The sequence below is a fragment of the Ciconia boyciana genome, chromosome 1, assembly GCF_034638445.1.
Source record: "Ciconia boyciana chromosome 1, ASM3463844v1, whole genome shotgun sequence".
Lineage (NCBI taxonomy): Eukaryota > Metazoa > Chordata > Aves > Ciconiiformes > Ciconiidae > Ciconia > Ciconia boyciana.
Genome location: NC_132934.1, coordinates 125,889,451 through 125,915,647, shown reverse-complemented (window position 1 = coordinate 125,915,647; position 26,197 = coordinate 125,889,451). Strand labels below are relative to the sequence as shown.

General features: G+C 41.4%; 1 protein-coding gene across 1 annotated transcript in view; it reads left to right on the top strand.

The window, feature by feature from the left end:
- Positions 1 to 21,924, top strand: part of OTC (ornithine transcarbamylase) — a 30,373-nt gene extending 8,449 nt beyond the window's left edge. The window contains exons 4-10 of the mRNA XM_072852447.1: positions 4,370 to 4,457; positions 10,723 to 10,876; positions 17,546 to 17,668; positions 18,321 to 18,374; positions 18,486 to 18,635; positions 19,708 to 19,845; positions 21,865 to 21,924. Of these exons, the coding sequence (XP_072708548.1) occupies positions 4,370 to 4,457; positions 10,723 to 10,876; positions 17,546 to 17,668; positions 18,321 to 18,374; positions 18,486 to 18,635; positions 19,708 to 19,845; positions 21,865 to 21,924 (767 nt within the window). The remainder of the gene's footprint in view (positions 1 to 4,369; positions 4,458 to 10,722; positions 10,877 to 17,545; positions 17,669 to 18,320; positions 18,375 to 18,485; positions 18,636 to 19,707; positions 19,846 to 21,864) is intronic.
- Positions 21,925 to 26,197: the final 4,273 nt, after the last annotated feature.

The window sequence follows — 26,197 nt, the reverse complement described above, 5'->3', positions numbered from 1 at the left end:
CTAAACTGTTTTATTCTGATGACATTGCAGCTGTACTGAATAACGTACAGCTCCGTGTGGTATAATTCATTGCCCCTTTACTCTCTTGAACAAATACAATCTTGTCCTAATGCATATTTCTGAAATCCATATTATTTTACCAATTCTAAGAGTAGTAGTGGTAAGTTGTAAGTTTGTAAGTTAATAAGGTTGTAAGTTTAATGAAGAACTGCAAGTAACTTCCATAACATATTGGCAAAGTAAATCCAGTTTTGTGGAGCCTCCTAGATTTATTGCTATCACTGGCTATTATATTGGAAAATGTGACATCTCTGCTATTATACTGGAAAATGTCATCTGTTTGCAGTCAGAGTCCCATACCCATTCTGCATAAAATCTTGCATACTTTTTGAAAACAAAGATATTCCACATGGTCATATATTACTTGTAAAATAAACATCCTCAGGCATGGCATAAAGGTGAATGGCCTGGTTTTATTATAGCTTTGGTGTAAAATATGCTGATTGTCACTGATACTCTTAAAATATACAGCTGCAGTTACGTTTTAGTGAACAAATTATAAATAAATCCAACCATTTCACAGATGCTGAATGCAGACAATATGTCACAAGGTAGAAATGGAGAGGAAACAGTACAGGCAGAAAAGCTCTGTATACCTTCTTTCATTGTGCACTGGAATATACAAGGTCTTAACAGCTTTACAGAGGTTCACTGCAACTGGCTTTAGTGGAATTACTCCCAACTCACTCCTCTTACCCAGCAGGGTGAGAGGAACATGATGTCCACGCCTGAAGACTACTACATAGAATCACAGAAATAATGGCATTACTTCGTATGTTCTAATGTAGTGGGGATGGTATTACATGGCAGGAATACAGGGTCTGGTTTTTGTTGGAATGGCTGATATTATTTAGCTTGGACACATGACAGAGGGAGCAAGAGTACTCTTTTAGCTTAATCTCCATTTAGAGGGGTAGCTTTGAAAAACTGTTTGTCAGTTTTTAGGTTTCTACTTTAGGGATATTCCTGTAATTGCTTCCTAGAAGAGTTCTTTTTGTTATCAGTCTAAACTGAAAAATACTTTCTAGATTATAAATCCTGGCAGGCAGTGAGGAAACTAACAAATCCAAATCCAGATGTCTTGAAATATTAAAAAGGATCCTTCCTTTGAGTTTGAGAAGATGGCTGTGTATGTCTCCTGGTGATGGTGGGGCAGCCCCACAACTGTGTATCCAACGTGTGAACTAGAGGATTCACTTTGGCCCACTTACCCAATGTAGCAGCAGGGATGGGATGGAATGGAGATTTAACCCATGTCTGTACAGCCACCAGCACTCGTGTCCTACGTCAAAGTTTGCATAAGTGGGCTCAATAATGTGCCACAGCCTGAGGTATAAAACTGTCCATTTTTGAAAGCTAACAGTAGTGAGAAGTGTGGACATGAGATAATAATCTATTCTGGCTCTGCAGTATGAACATTGAATACAGTTTGTTGAAGATACCAAGATTCATATAAACACTTAGCATGTGGCTTTGGATATGACCAGCTTGTGACAACAAAGAGGATTAGATATTCCAGTTTAACACAGCACTCCAGCGTGCGCTTATTTGCTGAATTGGTGCCTGCATATCTTCAAAAGTCATCATTTTTTTCTTTCTACTAGTAGTCTGGATGAAAGAATCTGAAGCAAAGATTCCTTCGCTGCAACTATATACACAAAGCTAGAGCACAGAGCTCCTGTATTTCCAGATGGAATGTTTTGGATGGAAATATGTTCCCAGGCCCTGCACAGATGGCCAGTTCACAAGCAGAAAGCCCAACACGAGGACTCTGCTGTGTACACAGACTCCACGTGGTAGCTCCGACTGGGCTGCCTGACGTCTGGCAATTCTGTATAAATGGCCAGATTCCTCTTTTTCTACCTGGGCATCATTTATAGAAAACACAACATGTCCATGGGAGCCTGCCTGGACTGTGAAACATCTACCAAAGTGTATGCATTTAGAAGCCTAAAATGCAGAGCTGTTATATTGTGTGGAACTTGTAGGGATAAATCACTGACATAATTGTATATGACTTTGAAAAAAACCACAAGAAGCTGGACAGGAAAAGTTACTACGAACAACATTTCATCCTTGAGGTCTTGACTTAAAAACTTGCATTGAATAGATAGGCTGTAATGTCTAGGCAACAGTTTGGATACACATTCCCATAAATACAGTGTTTGTGTCTAAGCTGCAGAGAGGAGGTGAAAGTATTTGAGGAAACCTAAACGTTTTTCCTGCCTTAATAAAAAAATGCTTCTGAAAAACCAAGAAAGGAGGGCAAAGCAACCAGCAAATGTATAGTGCTTTTCTAACAGAAAAAAGTAATAGTAGAATAAGTGATGCTTCATTCTTAAAAGTTTGCCGTGTATGACTCTAATCTTGTTGATATTTGGAGCAATCCTTAATGATGACAAAGGGAAAGTAAAATCAGACCCATACAATAAAATGACTATACACTGGCTGGACAGAGCAGAGATTTGCCCTTCAGGTGGGGTCTGGAGCATCATTATTTTTAATCCGATTTTTAAGGAAATTGAGGCAGTCAAAAGGAAATGATTTGCCAGTATTATTTTTATCTATTGCATTTTAAAGTCTAGAGACTGGCTGAACTGATGCAAAGTGGAAGACCTCACCTCAACCCTGCTGCCCTCATGGGATGGAAGTTAATAAGGGCTGCTCTGTGTTAGGGGCCCAGTTGTGGGGCCCAGGCCTGCCGCCTGAACCTAGTTGCATGGTTTTATCTGTGAAAGGTTTCAGTGTTCACTCGTAGTTTAATCCTCTTTTGAAGAGTAGCTGTGGGATCAATTTTTTAATCTTTGACAGGCCTATACAATCATCATGTTGAAGCTGCAGTCCTGGTGGTGTCTGCAGTGCCATCTAATGGCTACAGCCAAACCAAGCAGCTTTTGACCTTTTCTTCTTCTTTTTTTTTTTTTTTTTTTTCTTTCCTCTGTTTTTCCTTTTTTTTTTAGAGAAGTGGGGTCTCTGCTCTTCTGTGCTGTATGCAGCCTTTCTCTTCCTGGCAATAACAATAAGATGGGCTTCCTTCTAGATTTTTATCACACTAAAAGGCTTACTCCACCACAGTATTGTCTTGACAAGGTTGTTTTTTCCACACCAAGATTCTCTGGAAATTTCCTCCATCATGGATATTAGTGACAGGGCCAGATCTCCCTGACGATTTCTCTACTAGAAGGGAATTGTTCTTATGCAGAAAATCTTCTCCAGTGCACAGAAAATGCCTTACAGGGCTACCTACAGCCCAGTTCAAATCCTACACTTTGTATGTCCCCAGTTGTAGGACCCTGTGTCCTGTGCTGGGCTTATGCTAAACCATTTGTGACAGTTCATAAAACAGCCCCCCTCAGGCTCCATCCTCCCAATATGTGGCTACGATGGACTTTACACTGGGATTCAATGGAGGGAGGCTTTAGGCTTAAACCAGGCAAAGGCAGGGAGACTCAAGCATTGGTGAAAAAAATTTATTTTCCTCCCTGCCTGTGTCAGTTGGTTGCCTGCAGTAGCTTTCTAGTGGTGGTGCAACAGAAATAAGGCAGGACAGAACCTGAGAGTTGCCCCACAGCATGTAATCTGTCTTTATCCAAAATACTGTCCAGACACCTTTTAAGTTCTCCAAAGTGTTTTATATTCTTAAATGATGCTCGGGTCTTTCCATGGTTTCCTGTTCAGGAATGGATTTTGTTCTTCAGACTTAATCCATCCAGTTCCTTGGCTCACCTTGTAAATTCCTAACTATTGCAGGGTGGAGGGATGCTGGCAGTGCCTGAGATCTTTCCTTTTCTCTCTGTCACATTATAATTTTTAAGGCACTTGGTCATTTGTGACCAAGCTCAAGTTTGTTACAGTGTATGAGGAGACTTAGGGTTTTCTATCTGAGTGAATATACTTGAAGCTTCTTGCAAGGATGTGGAATTACACCTAGTGACTCAGATGCCCCTTCTAGGATGCTAAGTCCCTTGAAGTAGAAATTCAGCATGATGAATGGATTACCTAGCTCTTAACAGGGAGCCACGGTGATGCTTTTGGCAATATGTAGCCTTGCAGCTTAAATGACTGTTCCTATGAACACAGATCAGAACTCATGCCTAAGGATTTCAGCAAAGCATCACATTTGACTGGTTTTATTCCAAAATACATTTGTATCTTGTGTGTCAGACTTTAAGTGTTTGAATCATTTGGATGCCCTGCTGAGTTTTACTGTTATTGCTGTAAATATCTTTTCCATGAAGAAGATTTTGAATCTTGGCTGTAAATACGAGGTGCTGGTGTTCAATTTCTTTTTTATTTGTCCTCACTGTAGGATTTGCTCTCCTTGGAGGACATTCTTCCTTCCTTACAACACAAGACATACATCTGGGCACTAATGAGAGTCTCACAGATACAGCAAGGTTGGTAAAATGTCACTTGATTGATCACTATGTATTTGGTAGTTGATCAGGCTGAAACCTGTCTCACAGAATTTTGGAAGCTAATGTTTTCTTTCTGGAAAATGTTAGAAGGTGCTCCAGATTTCTTAAATATTTACAGATCAGCTTGCAGAATCTATAGTTCAGTACACCGTCATTCCCTCCACTCTAGCTCTCCAAAACATCTCACAACGAGAAATATTTTTATCAAATTTGGCTTACAGAGTGTTAATGAGAGTGATGGTCACACAAATGGAAACATTTTATGAACCTCAGTAGTATAGCTCCACTGATGACAGCACATACATTCAAACAAGACTAGAACCTTCTGGTTCTGTTGCTCCTCATGGAGCTAGAAGTACAGCTGACTGGCAAATCAAAAAGCAAAATCAAAAAGCAAAGACTTTATTTATCCTAGTTAGGCCAGCTGCTGGTGGGCCTTAGCCTACCTGCAGTGACAGGGTGGCACTGAAGGCCACTCTGATCCCCCTATTTCAGCAGCACCAAACTTGACCAACGCTTTGCAGCCAGTTTCTGATTTCACATGCTCTCCTCCACAGCTGTACCCACTGTCAGGACTGCTGTGGAGGCTGGGTTATGGCATTGTTCTCTTACTGGCACCCTTGGAAGAACTTAATCATGCCCAGTCCCACATGCATGCAGGGATGGGTAGCTAGCAGCCTATCCCCATTGCCATAGCAGGGAAGAACTGAGCTCAAGGTTTTTCTCCAGTGGATTCCCTCCGATGTTGCAGAAAGTAGGGAGAACATGAGGTTATCTTTTGCAGGTGCTCTTGCTGTTTTTCATAGCACTCTGTGTATTAAAGACTCATACAACCTCAGTATTGTGCTGCTTTCTAGGCAGCCCTTTTGCAGCCTAAGGTCGATTCAGTCAGGCTCAGCTGTTGGAAGGTTAGTAGTGTCTGAAAGGTCCTTTTTGTTCTGGTGAAAGATAAGCAGTGTCAAGCTCGTCAGGCTCAATTCAAACTACGCCATCAGCCAGCTGAGGTTCCATTGCCTCTACTGTATACTACAGTTTTTGCAGTCCGTGGGAGAGATTGTTTGAGAACTATGTTGCTGTTCTCTCTGTGATGAAATCCAAGGAAAATGTAAGAAAAAGACCAAACATTTGAACATTTTAAGTTTTCCTTTCTTGCCTTTAACTGCTGAAGTGGAAGACAGATGGGTGTTGATAGTAGAAAGTCAAAATTTCAGTCTCTTGAGACTTGAGAGTACTTAGCTCTCACTCCCTGCTAGATACGTAACTCTACCAGTATCAAAGTCAGCTGCAACGATAGTGTTCAAATGTTTCAACAAAAGTGTGTCCCACTGCCTTGCTTTAGTAACTGTGAGTTTAAAAGATTCAAAAATCATGTAAACTTGTGGGCCTACAAAGGGAACAGATAAATATGAGACTTAACAGTCAAGTCTGAGGTACATTAGGCCACTGCATCCAGTGGCTACTGTGGCCAGTTCAGCAGAGCTCATGCACTGCCATGGGATTCAAATACATCCCCTCAAAAGAAATTCTTCATATGTCATGGGACATCATAGCCCCAGTTTAAGCAGGACAGCTATAGCTTCATCAAAGTGTGCCATTTAAATGCTTCAGAGCACATGCATCCCTCCTACAACTGTACTGGCAGGAGAGATGGAGGATTTTTCAAGTCAAGCATACATAGCTTACTATGTCATATTAAAGGTGAATGGGAAACATATCAGAGTTAAATCCCCCACCCTGATGTAAATAAGTATTATTATTCCCCAAGCATCTTGCCTTTTCTTCCATTCTCACTGGACCGTTGTAAGCAGAGAGCCTCTCAGCAGAGAAGGGGGAGGAGGAGAGGATGCTGACAGGAGGGAGATGGGCGGCTGGTGCTGAGAAACTGGGACTGAAGAGACAGAACCTGACATGGTGAGCAGGGGTACCAGCACGCCAGGCTGGAAAGAGGAAGATCAGCTATTTACATCAGCTTAAAGGACCTGGAATTGAGAAGGCATGGGACACACCAGAGCAGTGGAGAATGAATGAAAAAGTGCAGAGGTGTCACATTTGGGAAGGAATGACTTCAGGGTCCAAGACAAAATGATGTGGAAGGATTGCAGTGCCACCAAAGGTGGCAGGTGAAGCCAAAGGAAGGGTTGATTTACCAAAGCCAATGTGAGATTGCACTGTGGCACTTGGGAATGGGAAGGGAAGGACATGGTGAGACTCTTCTGAGCAGTATGTCAGGGTGCCATGTGGGCTCGTGGCTCCTTGGGGACTAGGGAGGCTCAGGTGCCAGGGGCTCCCCCTGTGTCAGGCAGGGCAGGGCCTCTTCAGCCAGCACCCATCCCACTGCCCCCAGCCAAGGAGCAGGGCAGCCAGGAGGCAGTAGGGGGCACCCACAGGCACCGGGCACCTCTGTGGGCATAGGGTGGGGCAAGGCCAGGCTGGGACATCAGCCCACGGGTGGGGGTCCAGGTCAGGATCAGCGTGGGCATGGTTACAAAGCAGCAAGAGATGTGACTCCCAAGAGAAGGGGGTTGGCCCTGATGGAGGCTCCTCGCAGTGCTGTCTGGGAGCCTCACCCCCTGACATCGGAGTGATGAGGGCTAGCCCTCAGGGCACTATTGCAAAGTTGGCTTTGAGCCCCAGCAGCCAAACCTCCAGGAAGGAGAAGGATGCGGTCAGGGCCCTTACGCAGTGCTCCCCTGCAATAACGTCTCCAAGCACCATCCCACCAGACATGCAGGACTGTCCATCCGGCGGCTCTCTGCCGTTCATATGCCAACCCTGCAGCAAATCCAGGTGTGTTCTGATACACAAATGGACATGCTTTGCATAGGCCAGTTTTCATTTCTTCTTATTCCCAAATGGGATAATAAAGGACCATTAAATCTTTGGTTCACAGTCTCTTGAATGACCTTTGTTTGCACAAGCAAAAGGGAAAAAGAACGACAGTAAGCTACAAGGAATAAGGCAAAAAGTAGAAGCAAGCAAATCTTCCAGCCATTCTGGAGGAGTCCCCATTCTGTAGAGAAAGCTCCCACAATACCCAGTTCCCATGCAAGCCTTCAGCCCCCCTTTTCTCTGTCACTGCTTGCTCGTCCAGGTCAAGTCCCTATTTATGATCCTGACTTGGGGGTTTTGCTCCACTGCTGAGTAACAGCACTCACCTGCTACAGTGGAGTGAGGGCTTTCCCAAGTCCTTACAGAGCCCCACGTACTCTGCTTCACTCCTGCTCTCAATAACAGAATTATTATTGACTTTCCGTAATTGAGGCTGAGCAGTTTACCCAAAAGAACAACCTGAGTATTAATTCCTTGGCATTTCTTGTGAATGAAGGATAACATGCCAACCTCATTCAGTTAATGTAAAAATAAAAAAAGAATGCCTGTAGTAGACCCAGAGGGTATTTCAAATATTTACAGCCATGTGTCTAGGGCTCCGAAGGCCTTAGAAGTACTTGAGATTGAGACTTAAAGCAAAAGGGGCACAGATCTATAAAAGTCCCCAGTTTTTATTAGAATTGCTGCAGGTAAGGGTTGAAAGCATTTCTGCTGTGAACATATTTTTAGTGACTTATTACCTGGTCATAGTACAGTTCTTCCATGCTTCACAAGGCATTTACATTTACACTGACACAGTAGCAAAAAGTTACCACCCATTAAGGAACTTTAAGCCTTTCAGTGCTGTTTAGCATGTCTGATGTATTACATGAAATGCAATATAAGTATTGTGTCTGTATTTTCCACTGCAGAGCAGTTCCATTGTGCACCACTTTAGCTCAGTGGCCATAAGGTTCAGTGACAGCACTGAAGAGCTCATCGGATGATTTTACCAGTCCACTGGCATTATTAGTGGATGAATCTCTGCATGTGTGGGGAACAGGTTTACATCTCACCGCTTACTGAGAAAAAGTCCACCATATGCCCCTGTAAGACTATGAATGACAATGAAGTAGTCTTGTCAGAAATTTAAACCTTTTGAATGGATACATACTTTCAAAACAAAAACAAAACTACCTTGGATAGCAATATTTTACCCAAAATATATGCAAATGCCCCATTTTCAAATTCAGAGATCAGCCACCCCAAACCGGCATACTTTTATTTGTGTTTAATTTTGGATTCCTCAGAGGATACACTTGAGTAAAAATTTCCAGCTTTTCTCTGTAGAAATAAAAGTTATTTTGAAAAGAGAGATATGCAGCTTTCCAATACACTCGTATATTTCCAAGCTCTGGGATTTTGAAGTTTATAGGCTCACAATCTTAAAAAAGAATGAAAAGAGAAAAAGACTTGTTACCTTGTAGTTGGTGATAACATAGGAACCTTAAATGAAAAGTCACCTGATGAGACTGTGCTTACACCCCCTCACCTTCCAAAACTTCATCTTTACTGAAGACTCTTATCTAGCCAGGTCTTTTTTCCTATGCAATCCCAGCCTTACATGGTTTCCCTTAAATTGATTTGATTACAGGAGACTTCATCTCCTCAAAGAAGGTCAATTTTTTTTTTTGCTGAGTTCAATTTGGTTTTGATTTCACAAAGAATAAACCCAGTTTCCACCTGGGTTTCCTACTATAAGATATGACATCTAGAAATGCTGGCAGAAGGACTGTCTGATGTCTTGCTGGTAAGCGTCTAATAATTCTAGTATCTACTTTCAACAGATTAGGGAATAAAATCCAGCAGTTTTCACTATTTGGTAATGGATTATGAGTGTATTTCCTCTAATGGCATCCCCTGTAAAGGAACCATATTCTTCAAATTCTTTATCAGTCGTGTTGGGTAGGAATCAGCTGTCCTGACATCCTAAAAAAAAGTCTAAGAAAAATGGGCAATTTCCTAGTGTGATTGCCTCTTTTCCTTGACTGGTGGGACTGGCTATGTCTTCTTTAGGGTGGACACCTGTTAGATGGCTAACAAAAGGGACCATGCATCCCATCCCTGATGGCTAGTTCAGAACAGGTTTTCCACAGTCACATGCTTCAAGATAGAATAAACACACACACAGAGAAAAAGAAACTCGTGAGCTAAGAAGAAATAATGGCACAAACAGCAACTGTTCCAATACCTTGCAATCAGTAAATAACCTGCACAGTTCCTCCTTTTAACTCGTAGCTGCTATCGGCAGTCTTTTCTTCAGAGAGAGCTCTACAGGGAATCTCATAACTTTTTACCATAATTTTGCTTGTGTGAGGAATGTCTGGTGTCAGTAAAAAATATTTGTTACTGACTTCATCAGGAGATTTGTCTGTGTAAAGGCCATGGCATTAGCAGCCATATTTCCACAAGAGGAGATACCAGAATTCTTCATGGCTAACCAGGAAGATAGATACTGCAAGGGTTCTTCATACTCTTCAGTCTCTTCCTTGTTTTGTTTTAAGGTCCTGTTAGAGTTAACATGAGAACACACAAAATGCTACTTCAAAGTCATGCTTCAGGGCCTGATTAAGACACAGAAATGCAGAGCTCCAATCCATGTTTAATTTATCTAAAGAATTCAGAGCATACTGAATATGCTATGCAAATCCACTATGCTAATCTCTGAGTCTTTCACACTTTGGCAAATGAGGCTAAGGCCAGAGTGGTGCAGTGACTCCTGCATGCCCCTATCCATATACCGAGTTTCAAGTTTGGGCATTACTTTAACGCTGATACCCTGTGCATCAATACGCAGGTGTGTAGGTAGGAGAAAGAACAGGCTGGTGTTGTTAGCCTCCTGTTTCTGTGTTCATTAAGATCAGCAAATAATTGTGGTAATCTAATCTAAGACAGATTGGTATTCCTAATCCTCACAAAGGTCAGGCTGCCATACAGAGACACTAATATTCAGTCAATGCTACATTTGTTCTTTGCTAAAAGACTCAAGCAATCGTATACCTTATCTCTTCTGAAGTTATCAAATTCTTCAAATGTTACAGTATCATGCAATCTCTTATCTGAGTTCAGATACCTTAACATTTATTGATGTTACATCTGTAGCTACAATCGAACACTAAAGAGAAAAAAACATAAAATAAAGCAGCAGTTTTCATTTACTTACTATAGTTTGTTAATAAGTAAAACTGCTTACTTATTAGCAGCTTGTTAAATGTCTGCATTTAAGTGTGTTATTGCAGGTATGATAAATTATTCAGATAGCTGAAAAAATTTGATTCATTACCACTTCTCATTAATATTTATGTGTTGCACGCTGAAGAGTGCAACAGGGATATATTTATTATGTTTGACTTGGGTATTTTCTGCCGTCCTTTAGGGTGCTGTCCAGCATGACAAATGCAATCTTAGCTCGAGTTTATAAGCATAACGATCTGGACCTAATGACAAAAGAAGCCACGATCCCAATAATCAATGGATTGTCCGATTTATACCATCCTCTCCAGATTTTAGCTGATTACCTAACTCTTCAGGTACTACTATAATCCCTGTTTAATAACAATTTTTTTGTTGCTAAGTCTTGGTCTTGGTAAGTATTTGGGGAAGTCAGGTTCAAACCCATTTATTCCTAGGTCTTTCTAAGTGGTAATTACATGGCACTTGTTATTTAAAGAGATCTTCATCCAGCATTATAATTAAGGACCTGTTTAATTTAAAACAATTGCCTAGTCCTATCAGCTGTAGTGGGACTGAAGTTAAGCATAAAATTAAGTACTTCATTGGAATTAGGCTACAATTCAAAAAATGTGCAGAGGGCTTTACATATTAAGATAAAGGTGAGATGTTGGCTCAACCAAAGCCAGTGGAAGTTTTTCCACTGACTTAAAAAACCTCAGTAGTTTACTCTTGATTCTGCCCTAACCTGTGAACAGTTTAAAAGGAACGACTGTCCATATATTAGGAACTTGGTTGAACAAATTTGTTTTGAAAAGCCAGTTAATGCTACCAGTGCAAACGTCTAGTGTTCAGGCACTTAAATCTATTTAAACTTTGCTCACATCAAAGAATAGTTAAGGAAGATAATATTTTGTAGTTTAATGTAATGAAATAGTTGATTTGACAGCAGGATAACGTTTTACACATAGAATACCAGATGTTTATCTGTGAACAGAAGTACTATGCTGTTTTACAATCAATTGAGGAACTGGCTTATAAAAAAGATTATTATACTGCAGTGCTGGTTGACAACTATGATGAACTCCTCTGACCTTGTTTACTTTCTGAATGAATAAAAATCACACTGCTTGAAAAAGGGAGGGCAGAATAATTTCCTGATTCATTCAGCTGTGTTTCTCAGCTGTCGAAGACTTTGCTATGGGACATTCAGTATGTGGAAAAGATCTAGTGAGAGTAACATTAAATTATTCATACCTTAAACTTTGGTTTTAGCCAGGCCACTGACTACGGCACCAAAGTTCAGAGTGCTGTTGCCCTGTACTCCATCTCCAGTCAATGAAGAGAGACCGCTGAGCATCTCAATCACCCTCTAGAGATGCATCTCTTTCTCCACTGATCTTAGGGAAAAAGCTATGGAGATCAGCAGAATGAGTACATGCCTTGTTGATCATCCTCTGCTCCTCCTCCATTGTGCCCTGGCATAGGGCAGCCATGGTAGACGCTCCAAGGTGAACATGAGCCCACAGGCTGGACTTTTGCTTGGTTTGAATATCTAGGGCAGCAGCAACAGCAGGTGGGTGTCCTTGTTGCTTCAAGCACTGGGGAGGACATCTTTGGAAAGAGTGTGCCTGCCCATTTTACATGATGAGGAAAGAGGACCATAACAGTTGGTGCTCAAACAAAAGAAACATTTGATGTGGAGAGCTATCATGACAAAGTGACCACTTACAGAGATCTCAAGGAATGGCTCTGCTTTTGGACAGCCATGGAAGCTTTCTAAAATTTGCAGCACTTTCCCAGTCAGCCTGATAAGCAGAGCACTGTTTCCTCCAACTGTGCCCATCTCTCCCCCAGTCTTTCCAGCATGTTCCTTAGCCCAGAGTTTGTCAGGAGGCCTTTAGAGGGCAGGTGGGTGGCCACCCCACTTTGCCAAGGGCATGCTGCACCACTGGTTTCTGACCCACTTTCCATTCTTGCTTTCTTAGCCAGGAGGGAGGGGCAGGCAGGGGGGAGCTCTCAGCAGCGCGCTGTGGGTGTTGGCACTGCTTGCTCTTTCCCTTTCTGACCTGCCCGTCTGCTGCCTTTTTTCCTCTCTGCGCTGTACACTGAGGTGGAGGAGACTGGTCTTACAGCCACTAGCGTGTAATAAAATGGCATTTTAATCATACAATGAACTTTACCAGGTCACAGAAGTAGGATTAACACTTGAAGAAGTGTGAGCCACAGGGTCTAGTTGTTACTTACCACAATCAAACTTCTTGTGGGATTTTCAGCAGGGTAAAAAGATGTTATCCGAGTACTGCCTGCAAGAAGATTAATATGGGAATGTTGAATAGTACCACTGATTCTTGAAATGAGTTGAAAGTTCATATATAACATTTGGACTGCTTTCCTGCTATGCAAAAGCAATTTATTTGATTTATACTTACATGCAAACTACAATAGTGGCACAGACTGCTAGCCTTATATTTAAATGTAACTACAGATTTTGTGCAGCTTATTTCTCTTTAAAAATGTCTCTTCCTTATCTCTGGAAATATTTTCCTGCCTGGGTCTGCTCCTCCCTGCTGTCAATACATACCCAAAATGTACTGCTTTTTTTCTCTTATTTTTTCTCCTGCTGCATTTGCCAGTGGAGCACTACAGGCACTCTGGCCCTCTTCATGCTTAGCACATTTTTATTCTTCCATTTTCTAAATCCTATTAATTTTTTCATGTGCCTTCTTGAATCCCCTTCGAGCACTTTCTCTTGGGTCTGAAACTGCCTAATTTCCTGGTTTGTTTTGTGAGAATGTCTTCTTGCTTATGGTTTCTGATTCCGTTTTCACAGGTGCATTTTAGTGTTGTTATTTCAGTATAGTCTGTTGCATTCCCCAAACAATGCAGCTGGTTTATTTTCAGGGCTGTTGGTTCTTGTTCTGTATTCAGGGTGTTCTTGCAGATCACAAAGTGTGCTCCTGTCATGACTACTGGGGTGAGATTCTTCAGGTGCAACATCCTCTTGCCCAGTGCCTTCTTTCTGAGCAACCTGGAGCCCCTCACATGTTTGACGTCTAAGCTGCTCTGCCCTTTAATACTGTGGTCTGGATTAATGCCCTCTATTATGCCAAGAGGGATGTTTTTCTTAGTGTACATGCAACCTTCTTTCTTAAAAGCTGGGTTGAGCTGAGTTTGCTCTTGAGTTATAACCCTCTAGAAATGGTTGTAAACATTATGCAACCTGATTTTGAGGGTTTGGGGATTTGGTCTTTAAAGACTCTGAGTTTGTGTGCTGGTACTGTGCACACAGAGAGCCACTTTACTTCTCTGTCTGTGCTGAAGGCATGTAACAGCCACTTGCTGAGGCCAGCCGGTGCCTCTCAAGTCTCCTGGGCAGAAGCTGTGGCTCACAACCTCTGCTCTGCAAGCTTGGCTGGAGGGCAGCATCACACAATTTGTATTCCAGGGACAAACTGGGTATTGACATTGATTCAATTGACATTAATGTCACTGGCCAAATCAGCTAACTTGTAGCTGACTGCAGGATGGCCAGACTGGTAATTAGAGTGGATCCATATGCCACTAGCTTTTTATGTCACTGGTCTGAAGGGAAATTTCTTTTTCAGAAAGAAATGGTTGGCATAAGAAATAAATCAGTGATTCCTTTTCAAATAGCATAACAAATTACAGTGCTGCCCAGCTTGAAGAGGGCTGCCATATATTCTCAACTTCTCAATGTGTGACCCAAAGAGCTCAAATTATTCCAGTCTTCCAATTCATCACCGTCATCATCATCATCATCATTATTCTAACAATTAGAAATCCCAGCTAAGATCTGGACTGATCCTCTAGAATATACTGTTTCAATAATCATAATAAAAACCAATGTGGGAGTAAGAAAGATAACTGGCCCAGCGTCTGCCTTCAGCTCAGTTTGAGAGCCAGTAGATCCAGGTTTGCCCAGTTTCTCATTTACTGGATTGCACTGTCTCCCAAATGGCTAAAGCTTTGACTAGTCCCCTGCTTTCCATTTTAAATTTTGACAGATTATTGATTCATTATTCAAAAGCTTGTTTTAATTGAGGGCTGTTATGACTGTTGTGGTCAAACATTTCAGAAGTAATCTATAATGGTGTCAGAGTTTCAGCCTAGCTGGAAGCAAGTCCAGGCAGAGGCAGACACAAATGTCCCTAATTAGTTAAACCAGTCTTCTCTAAACATACAACAGTGCTAAATCACTGAGCATGCTTATTTTTTCCCAGGGTTTGACACACTGATACACTCCAACCATGGATAAGAACAGAATGAAACATCGTAAAAGCAGCATGAGGATGAGAAAGTTGACTGTAAAACTGACATTAATTATTTAGCAGGAATTTTTCATGACAATATCAAAGCCAAGTTTTGTGGCACTACAGCAGCAATCACTAGTTTGCCAAAGAGGCATTCATAAGGGAGAAGGGCTCTAGACTTTCTAAAGATGCTATTTTTTGTATGGCTTTACTAGGAGTATAAATATTTTGAAGTCAGGTTCCAAATGTGAAGAGAAACTGCAGAACACCCAAGCAGGTAAAAAGCCTACATCAATATAACAGAGTTTGGAAAAACTGGGGAGGGATGTAAGGGGAAAAATATCTTCAGAGGCTCAGGTGATCAGCATGTATTGTAAAGCTTCTGGCTTAACCTAGAGTGTTACCATTGTGGCAAAACACTTCTAGCAGGATTTTCTCTGTGCAGTTGTATAAGCATGTACTATAAAACGGGAAGAAAAAATATGTATGTATGTCTCTCATACGGTATCTTTCGTATTGCGTCAAAGCTTTCTGGTTCTGACCAACACAGTCATCTCATCTTTCTTGGAAGCTGAGGATGTATGCTTCTAAGCAGTACAGTCACAGTCATAGTGAGCTGGCTTTAGATGAAGAGGTTTGAGCTACAGCAGCAGTGTACCAGTGGCAGCACAGGATATAAAATAGGCTCCACTAGCACACACACAGCTTGATTCTGCCTTGTCTATGACTTCTTCCATTAGCTAAACGTCTTCATTAAGATTAGCTCAGCTATGTCCACTCTACACAGTAGTCACTGAGGATGTGGCTTTGCAATTTGCAGTGCATATTGAGGGTCATCATACAGCCGTCTCCCGTATTTTGTATTTTATCTGTAACAGCTACTAGCTTGGGAAAACAGAGAAAAGTATTTAGTATGCACTGTGCTTCTTTTACTGCAGAGTAGCAGCTGGTAATAAGGTGGAAGTTATTTAACATAGCAATATATTTGTGACTCACTAGTCAGTGCTTTGAGCATTACAGGCTGCAATGTCTATTTTTAAACAGTAAGATCAAAAGAACTCAAGGCTGTCTCATTTGCTCCTGGCTGTGGGTTCATGTGTCAGCTATCACTAAGCCCTAGCTGGAAACAACCCCTTAAATAAATGCTTTAGTTTGGCCTTCTAGGAGCACCATTGCTAGGAGATGTGGAAGGACTTTGAAAGATCTTTAGAGACCAGCCAGAGCTGGCAGTATATTATATACTGAAATAACTTCCATGTCCACAAAGTCCTGATTTGCTCTCCTGTAAATGCCCTTGTATCAAACCTCTGCCAATGAGCCTGCTGCTAACAAACTTCAACTGAAAAAGCCATAGTTTTACAATACCCTAGTTTTAGCCCTTAAATTGTAGGCAGCCTGGGACACTATTAGGTTTAGATTTAAACGGCATTTTAATGTCATTCAATATTTCAAGTGCTACTATTTTTGACTCAAAATTGTGGTCACTGGCAGAAATGCCAATAACTTTGTTCTGGAACAACTTCACAACTATTTGTTTAGAAGAAGCTGCTGCCAGGAGAGGAAGGGGTAGTCCCACCCCTTTTCCTGTTCAGTCTTTTGGCATCTTTGCTGTGACTGCCTGCAAGGTTGCCAGTTAGTACAGCTCTACAATGTGGATGCTTATCCTCTCTGACAAGCATTGAATCATGTCACACAAAGTGTTGAAACACTGTCTGGCTTCCAGCTACTACAATGCAATTGTAGCGTGGCCCACTTTTGAACTAAGAATAAAAGGCTCTCCATCGTGACTTTCGTCTTTCGAGTCATGAGGTGGAGTTGTACAGAGCAGGCATATAGAAGTATTCGGTTATGTCTTTACAAACTTTCTGGTATCAACTTAAGTACCTATAAACATGCATATTTAAAACAAGGCTTGCTAAAGGGCCTCAAATTGTCCTGCTCTGGAAATATGAAACTCCTGTTACTCTTGTTCCTCCTTAGGCCTTATCTGTTGGTGGCTGAGGGCCAGAGTAGCTGCACATGTACAGGCTGTAAGTGCCATCAAGCGAAGCTACAGTTAACACTGCAATGATGTTTCAAGTTCGGGTAATCCACACTTTAAAAAAATCACTGCATTCTTTGGCTGTACAACGGAGAGCCAGCCCTGCAGGCCATGAGAGGCACAGCTGCTTTCAAAGTATTGCTCTTTGCTGTCCTGTACAGCTGTGACGGTTAAAGTGCATGGCATGAAGGCATGGCCACAGCCATGGCCGCAGGGAACATCGTGTAGAGACAACCAAGCCAGAGCAAACCTGAATAGGGATATTTTCACAATTTGGGGGAAAGCTGGAAGGACTCCTATCCTAGGCAGTAGGACTGCCTCTAAATTAAGAATTTCTACCATTCACTGATATTTATGAGCACCAACCCATGGCTGTATGGCTTTGGTGCTAAAGTTACTGTGTGTCTGGTGCTGTGTGTCTGGTGCTGTGTGTCTCAGCCTGGGCCTCACCGTATGGCATACGTGTCAATGTGTCCTTCACTGAAGAAAGCTGCAGCACCTGGGTCTTCATATAAGACACGGCAGGCTTTCCCTCCCTGACCATCTTGTAGCTGCAGTAAGTTCAATTAAAGGTATGGTTCCATGCAGCTAGCATTTGAAGGTAACCAGCCTTCTTTGCACCAGACCTGTCTGATCAGTCCCTCCTACCCAGGGCATCAGCTTGCTCAGCTCACCTGGAACATAACCCCAGGGCTGTCTGATTCATTTGGCAGGAGCACTATGGCGGGCTGAATGGACTCACTGTCACCTGGATCGGGGACGGAAACAACGTCCTCCACTCCATCATGATGAGTGCTGCAAAGCTGGGAATGCACCTGCGTATTGCGACTCCCAAGGTAAGAAAGCCATGCGCATGGAGTAAGGAAGGCAAACTTTGCCCATTCTTGTCTCAGCCACTTGGATACTTCCCAAGGGCCTGAGCTAGCAGTGCTTGCATGTACCAATGTTCAGAATCCTGATTCAGTTATTGTGATGCAAAGCAGGAGTAATTCTACTGAGTCCAACTTCAGAAGGGCTGAGGGGAATTCATGACTGCAGTATAAGTCACAGAGGATGATAATTCCATTTGAGAAAGTGTTACAAAGTCATCCAATGCTCCCTTGCCCCCCAAAAAATTTGAAAGTTGTTTCAGATTGGTGGAAGTGTTGCATCTTGGTTGGTTCAGATTGGTGATGCAGCTTTTTAGAATGCTGCATTGTAATACAATATAAAATATAAAACAAAGAATCAGTTTAGAACAAAAAAATTAAATTATGTATAGGCATTTTCATTCTGTAACTGTTCAAATACATTTTTCTTACCTTATCAGAACGTTTTCCACCAGTTTATCTCCAAAATAAACTTTCAACAAAATCAGTTTTACAGTTCTGAAAGACATTCTTCTTCCCATGGCAAATGGTTCAATCAGTATTTTTCTAACCAGTGTTAATAATCAGTAAGGACTTTATATATGTTCCATGGTATGTTACCTATCATCTCTTTTGGCAGGGCTTTGAACCAGACCTCAGAATAACTAAAATAACTGAACAGTACTCCAAAGAGGTAGGAGCCTAAGAAATAGCCTAATAGAGTAGTTTGAATAGAGTTTATTTTCCTTACAAATTAAGTTGAAGTTCCTTGTCTTCCTGATTTTCCTTATTTTATTCACATTAGTATGGTACCAAGTTACTTCTCACAACAGATCCTTTGGAAGCTGCAGACGGTGCCAATGTCTTAGTTACAGATACATGGATAAGTATGGGACAAGAAGAGGAAAAGAAAGAAAGACTAAAGGCATTTCAAGGTTATCAGATTACAATGCAGGTAAAAATTGAGATTTAGTTTTTTGTAGATGCTTTTACAGTTTGCATTTATAAGAATCAACATCAGCAAAGCATGGCTTTGGTATTTTTTTGAGTGGGGCCATGGAACAACCACATGCACACCTCCCTCCAGCTTGAAAAACTCACAAAGATAACAAAATTTGAGTTATCTTATGCACTTCGCATGGCCTGGCCTCTTTCAGAGCTTCCCAATGAGATCTAACTCCAGAACATGTGCAGGAGAGCTAACCCTTTACTTCTTTGTGACCTAAAAACTATTTCTAACTTTGCATTTCCTCTTTGCTACCAGAAATTATCCCTTATATTTTATTTAGAATGAGCAGCTCACAGATTAACTCTTAAATGCCTGGGCAGCATTTGAGGCAATTTTGTGTATATCTGTCAATGAATAAAGCATTAAATATATGTATTTAAAATAATCTAGTTGAAATGCTTATCAGCACAAAATCAATTAGAGAGAATGCAAAGTCATAGACTATTAATTGTCCAAGATAAAAAAGACATTTTCCTTGCTGATAGAATTACTGGTTTAATTGACTGTATTTTAACAAAATTTCACAAAATACTATTGGTGGGTATGTCTCTGAACTGGCCTAAAATGCTTTAATTAATTGTTCATTAGTATTAGATCAATATCTTATGAATGACAATATCAAAAGAAAAAAATTATAGCCTTTAAAATCATGGTTTAGTATGTTCTTGTTGCAATTATCGATACTATTATATTACTGTATGGTACTCAAATAATGATTGCACTTCATTGATCCACTAGGTCACTGGAGTTTTTCCTCCCAGTAAAAGCCAGAGAAATAGGAGTAAAAATTTGACTTTTGTGAAGTCAGCACCGAACTCTTACTGACTTAAATGGGGATATTCCCATCTTAGTCACAGATGAGGAATTCTTTTGAAGTCAGTGGAATTCTTCTGAGTTCATCATCAAAGTAACTAGAGCGGGAGCTAATAATATAAAATTTGTTAACCTTTTTACTAGTTAAAGATTTTACTGATGTCCTCACATATTTCTGTATTTGTATATGCTTTTTGATCTACAGACTGCAAAATCTGCTGCCTCCAACTGGACTTTTTTACATTGTTTACCCAGAAAACCTGAAGAAGTTGATGATGAAGTATTTTATTCTCCACGATCATTGGTTTTCCAGGAGGCTGAAAACAGAAAATGGACAACTATGGTAAAAAAGGAAGATAACAGTAGTTAGAGGTCAGGGTCAGCTTCTGTTCTGCCTTACACTACAGGCTTGGATTCAGCTTGATTCCTCAATAAATAGTAAATGTTAATACATATGTTTCAAATGCACCCCACAACGCATCACAATTTTGACTATAGGCAACATATGTATGTAGCACAAATACTTCTGGACACAAATGTGACCTATTTTGATGATAATCTGCTGTTACTTGAGCCAGTTTTTATCACTAAGTGAAATCTACAGTATAAACTGTAATTTTTTGGTATTTAAATAACTGGGTTTACTCTAATGATTAACTGAGCTGCTCAGTTTTGAAACATGTTAAATGCTGAGGTCCCAGGGACTGGTCTTAGAAGCTACAATTTCCCAAACACTTAAAGCTAGAGATTCTGCAGTTTTCTCTCAAAAAAACCTGCCACTGACACCCATGGGAACTTTCCCTAAGAAAGTGCTGCAAGAGCGAAGCTTTGAAGAACCCTGAAAAGTTATGGTGTGGGTAATACTGTATGATCTGTGGGCATTTAACATAAACCATAACTCCCCTCTCAGCATTCCCAGAATTTCAGAAAATTACTGCCAGATCTCAGTAGCCTGTTATTTATTGTTGGCTTTAGAACCATCATGTTGACAAAAGCTAGTGAAAACTTTCAGAAGTGGAAAAAAAAATTCAGAAATGGCATTGTCATAGCTCTCAGATGAACTCTAGATGTGCTCCGAGTGAGGAAGTGCTTGATTATTGTATTTACCAAAACCTCAGATTTTGGACACAGTTAAAATTATTAACAAATTTGTGTTAAATTCATAGTTTTGGTCTTAAAATTCCAAGAAGTGCTCATATTTTTAAGTTGAATTTTGCAATGCTTCTAGTGGCCCTAAATATTATATTTTAGAAAGAAAATAAACCCTTTACTTTGGGTTCAAGCTACACATTTTGTTTGGTTAAGAAAAATGTCATATTTGTATTTTATCAAGCTATAAAAACAATGAATATATGGGTCTTGTTTATATATTATTTTCTACCACTTTCAGCTCAGACAGCAAACTGAAAAATAAATTATTTGCTCAGCTGTAGTTCCGAACAGGGCTGAGCGCAGCTACGATATGGGTGGCAGCGGGGGGCTGCACAGCTGTATCTTCAGTACCCCCTGTGTGCCTGGGACTACCTGTCACACTGAGCAGTGCTGAAGGGAAAGGAAGGACAGACAACAAGACCACAACCCCTGGAGAACCCTTGTAAATCCAGTTCTGGGCCAAAATAATAATTTGCAGTCAGACATTGCTGTGAAATCACAACAGTGTGAACCAGGTAATACCTTGTCAAAACCAAGCAAGCATGGGGCTTGTTATGTGCACATAACACCATGTGGGGAGGACGGCAGAGCTGCTGCAACACCATGTTTTATTTAGCTGACATTCCCATTACTCTCATTTCACGGCCATACCTAAGGTTTTGTTGGAGCGTGTGTCAAATACTAGGGGAGGGCAGGAGGCGTAGATGACACACTATTAACCTCAGTGAGGATTTTCCATGTTTTACCACAGAAAGTATAGTTAAACTGGGATTAATTTCAAAGTCCTTTTTCAAGTATGGCTCTCACTGATGCTAATGGAAGTTCTGCTGAAATCCACAAGCAAGCCCATGTGCTGTTTGGGTACCTACAGCGTCCTAGCAGTAGCTGAGGATACAATATAACACACCAAAAAGGCCTCAGCATTTGGTCTAAACGTGCTTTGTCTGAATTTCTCCTAGGCTGTCCATTAATATATTTTGTCCACACTGAGAAAACCTATCAGCTACAATACAGAACATCCTAGCTGATTTTCAGCTCTTTCCTGATTCATCATCAGAAATTCTAGCAAATAAATCTAAGTGTGCAGTTTTTGTCAGGGCAATAATTTTCAACACAAGACTTTAGAGCTGGAAAATATTTTCCCCTTATTTATTTTTATGGAGTATCTGTTTCCAATGTGATTGGATTTTTTCTTTTCTTCCTCCTCTAGGCTGTCATGGTTTCCCTGCTGACAGATTACTCACCACAGCTACAAAAGCCTACATTTTGATGCTTGGATCCCTGCCAAGAGAAAAATATTCCTCATCGGCAGAATATTCTGGTCCGCAAATACATAGATCTTCTTCAGAAAGGATCAAGGCAATGAATGATTCTTTAATAAAACTGTATAGTTAGCTGTATAATATTGCATTACATTCGTGAAAATGTTCAAGACAATAAACACCATTGCAAAAGCTGCTTTTTGTCTCGATGCTCCAAGTTGGCTATCCTTTCTAGTGATTGGCATCACAGAAAATGTTCCAAGGTTGTACTTTAATGATTGGCTCTACCAGCATCATAGGCATAGCATAGTCTACGCATAGCTGTGTTGGAACTCATGCCGCGTAATATGACAGACATAACCTTCTCCCTAAACCTGTCCATTTAATTGCTGATCTCAGGGAGTGTGCACAGAGCAGCAGTGTTTTACTGTTTGCCTTGCTTGCCTGCACTTCCTGGGCACCCTGGCTCCTGTTTCTGTTCTCCAGAACAGAACCTCCAAATCCCGCTCCTGTTTGACACCAAAAATATAGAGACCTTGAGAGCATTATCTTTCTCCATGACATTCCTGTGGGCTGGCACAGGACGATATTGCTGTGGAACTGGAATAGAGCAGCTTCTGCAGAGTTGGATGCAGCAGAGAGAGATGGCTGGAAGGAACCGGTTCATTATTTGTCCATCTCCCCTAGACCTTCACTCCCTAAACAGAATTTTGGCTAAAGAAGCAAGTTTTCTGTTTTTTTCTAAGCAAACATGAGAGGCACCATATGATGGAGTTGTGTACAGCTCCTTTGTGGAAAGAATTTGCTGCATTTTGTCCGGTGCTGTAGCATGATGTACATTTCAGCTAATCCCTCTCAGTAGTAAACAGATTCATGACATTTGTAGTTTTTATGATGGCTGGATATGTTTGTTTAAATATTTCAGGTAAAGCTTTGAGTACTGCTAATAAACACCTTCTTTGTTGTTTCTGATTAGTTTCAAGAATATGTTGATTTTTTCCCTGCTGTAATACTGGAACAATGTCTGTGATTTTTAAAAAATTCTGCAAATGGGTTTCCATTTTCTGACCAGCTGCAAAACATTATTTAATTCCTTTCAAAATTGGAGTTCACTGATGGGCCACACAGATCACTGAAAAAAAAATAAAAATACATTTGTTTATCTACCCACTTATGATTGATCCATTGTTTTTGCAGGCATTCGTGTGTCTCTTGTTAAAATTAACATTTTCCATTACAACATTACAAGGGTTTCAATAATTCAGTGATCATTTACACTTCAGCAGAGATCTATTTACTGATCTGCATCAGTGATGGAGGAATAGGGTATGTGCTAGAAATCAATGTTTTACTTCCCAATTTAGTATGTGGAGGAAAATGCATGCGATACAGTATATTTCTGGTTGTTTCAGGTCCTGCTTTGGGAATGAGGTTCCAGTTCAGCAAGATACTTAAAAGTATGGTTGGTCCTCTTGGAGCTAGTGAGCTGTTCCAGTACTTAGAATTGTAGATATCCTTACTAACCTGGTTTGAGTGCTGTCTGAGAGTAAGACAACTCATTTTGCTAGTCCTTTCATAAAAAACGCATTAATACCACTTTTATTGTGTTGATTAATGTACTATCAGTGAAGTCAGGCAGATTTATAATAACGAAGCTGTTTTGTTAAATGTTTCACGGTGAACAGATTAACAATTATCTGCTACTCTTTTGCTTCTCTGGGCTTCTCTGTGCTCTGATTAGAGCTAACATGCATCTAGGTTATCGCAGACTTTTATTATACTTAGGAATCTGGGCAGGATGCCAGTCATCTGAATCCCCTTGACATTTTTAAAACACATGCATAGATCTGCTGTATAGCACGTGAGTGATGGTGTCCAGCATTTCCAGGGGAGTAATTTCATATGGTTCGTATGGTCCTCTGTGAACATATACGGCAAAGGATGATAGTCCTTGCTCTGTCTTGCATAAACTGCTCACACCATCAGCTATTCTGATGCTTTTTAGAAGTACTGGCTGGACTTAATGCATGTGTGCTGAGCGACTGACCATTGTGTGGAAGCATTGAATGTACTGCACAGTTCTGCACGTGCAATATCCAGTTCGTGCGGTGCGTGCTGGGAGCCAGACACATCCCGGTGGGGCAGATTTACGGAACATCTGCAGGCTGTCTGCACGGTGCATGCAGAGCAGATCTGACACTTCCTAGAGGCGTTGGGTTGGTACCAAATAGGCATGTACATTTCTGCCCCAGGGACCCAGAAATACGGTGCCCTGAAGGGTTCCTGTTCTGCCCGAAGGGACTTTCACTGCCTCCCCACGCAGCAGAACAGCACTGTGAGGCTTAATCCACTCGTGCGGGTTAAGCATCCTGGGATTGCCGGGTGGTAGCTGTGGTAGCGTGCCAGATAGTATTATTATGCCATCCAGACTCCTCATGAATTCATTACTTGAATTTACAAGTGATGACTGCAAATGAGGTGAGTAAAGGAAACAGCAATAATGGAGAAAGATTTTCTAGGGGAAAAAAATAGTTATCAGCATTCAAAGGGCTTAAAACAAATGCATAACAGGTAGCAGTCACTAATAGCTTACAGAGTTTTTCATTACATTTATTATGCTTTAATCACTAGAAGTGCTGTTTTCATTGCTGAGTGCACTTGAAGGATAGGGTATTGTTTTCTCCGTCTTTTTACAGAGAGGCTCAGGCCTGGGTCCCGATAGCCTAAACCTTCCTTCCCCAAAAGCCCCACTCTTCTGTTTGACCTAGAGAACGGTCCTGGGCCAGTTTGAGTCTATCAAGTCTTACCCACATCTGACTCATTTAATAACGCCCTGCCCCAATATCTCACCTTCTCGCATTTGCAGTGCTGAGTTCTGGTCCCTCTCCAGGACCGTGCACCGGTGGGGGCAGCCGCCAGCCTAATCCATCACCTGCAAAGGGAGGACTGACCCCCCTGCCCTGTTCCTCCTCACTGGGGGGCTGGTTGTGTGCTACCACATGTACAGCCACATCCAGACCTCACACACAGACAGGCGCTGCGGTTGTGCTGTGTCCCAAGGGGATATATGCATGCTAACTTTGGTGCCCAAAGCCCAGCTGCAGCTCCAAAGCCAGTACTAGGTCTGGCTTTGATATGACCAGGGTGAGTCTGATCTCGGCTGAGGCCCCGGAGGAGGATCGAGGGCCCAGAGATTACTCCTCTAATGTCATTTTAGACAGCTGAGGGTCTTGGAGACATCTGCACAGGCCTGGCAGATGTGGCACAGGACTGATGGGGCACTTAGAGCAGAAACTGGTGGCCAGCAAGGACATCCTATGGCACCTCAAAGCACCCTAGGTCTTGTGCTTTGGCACCCTATCCACTCCCTCAGCATCTTCATGGCCCTTCAGAGGATTACTACACCTAGAGTTAGAAATGCAGTATTGCTTATTAGCAGTGTACACACTCTGTAAGCACTTGTCCTGCAGCTTGTTACCAGCAGTGCTGGGATTCTTTGGTTACCCTTAGTGATCATCTGAAAGTGATCTAACATTAATCAGAGATTCAGTGGAGAAAGAGGGGCAAAATGCTGTTCTATAATTTTCTCAAGGAGTAAGAACAACATTTTTTCCCTGTGTACTTCTTTATGTACAAAGCTAAGAGCACAGTAACTACAGCAGGCGAGAGGACTGCAGAAAGAATTTACAAATAATTAATATCTCTGAGAATATGAGGAACAGTAACTTAGAAAGGACTGAGTGGGGAGCCTGGACAATCAGGCAGGAACAAAGAAAAGTAAGAATTCTCAAACAGAATTAAATATTTTATTTGCACCCGCCTACATCAGAAATGACACTGGAAAAAAAATCTACAGCAGATTTACTCATTGTCTGGTAGCAGAAGCAGTCTCCTGTGAGAAGCTGAGTTGCTAAAAGGGAAATACAGGAATAATTAGATGAATTAAATAGCAAGGAAACCCAGGTTTGGTTGCGTAAAGTCCTCCAGAACTCTTGAATTAACGTTCATCCCTCATAAGAGAGGCCAGTGAGTTACCCATAATCATTTTGCTGCCTTTCAAATTTTGCGAGAGAGGGAGGAGGAGCTGCATGAAGGTCTGAGCGATGCACCGAGCTGATCGGTCAGTCTGGGGAGAGCTTTTGTGACTGAGTTGAAATATATTGAGCTTAGTTTTGTTTTCCAGGAATGTGTAATACTGGTGGAAAGCCTGAAAAACAGATTTCACACAAAGGGAAAGGTTTCTTCTTTCTTCTGGGTCTCCCATTACTCAGTTAATCACTT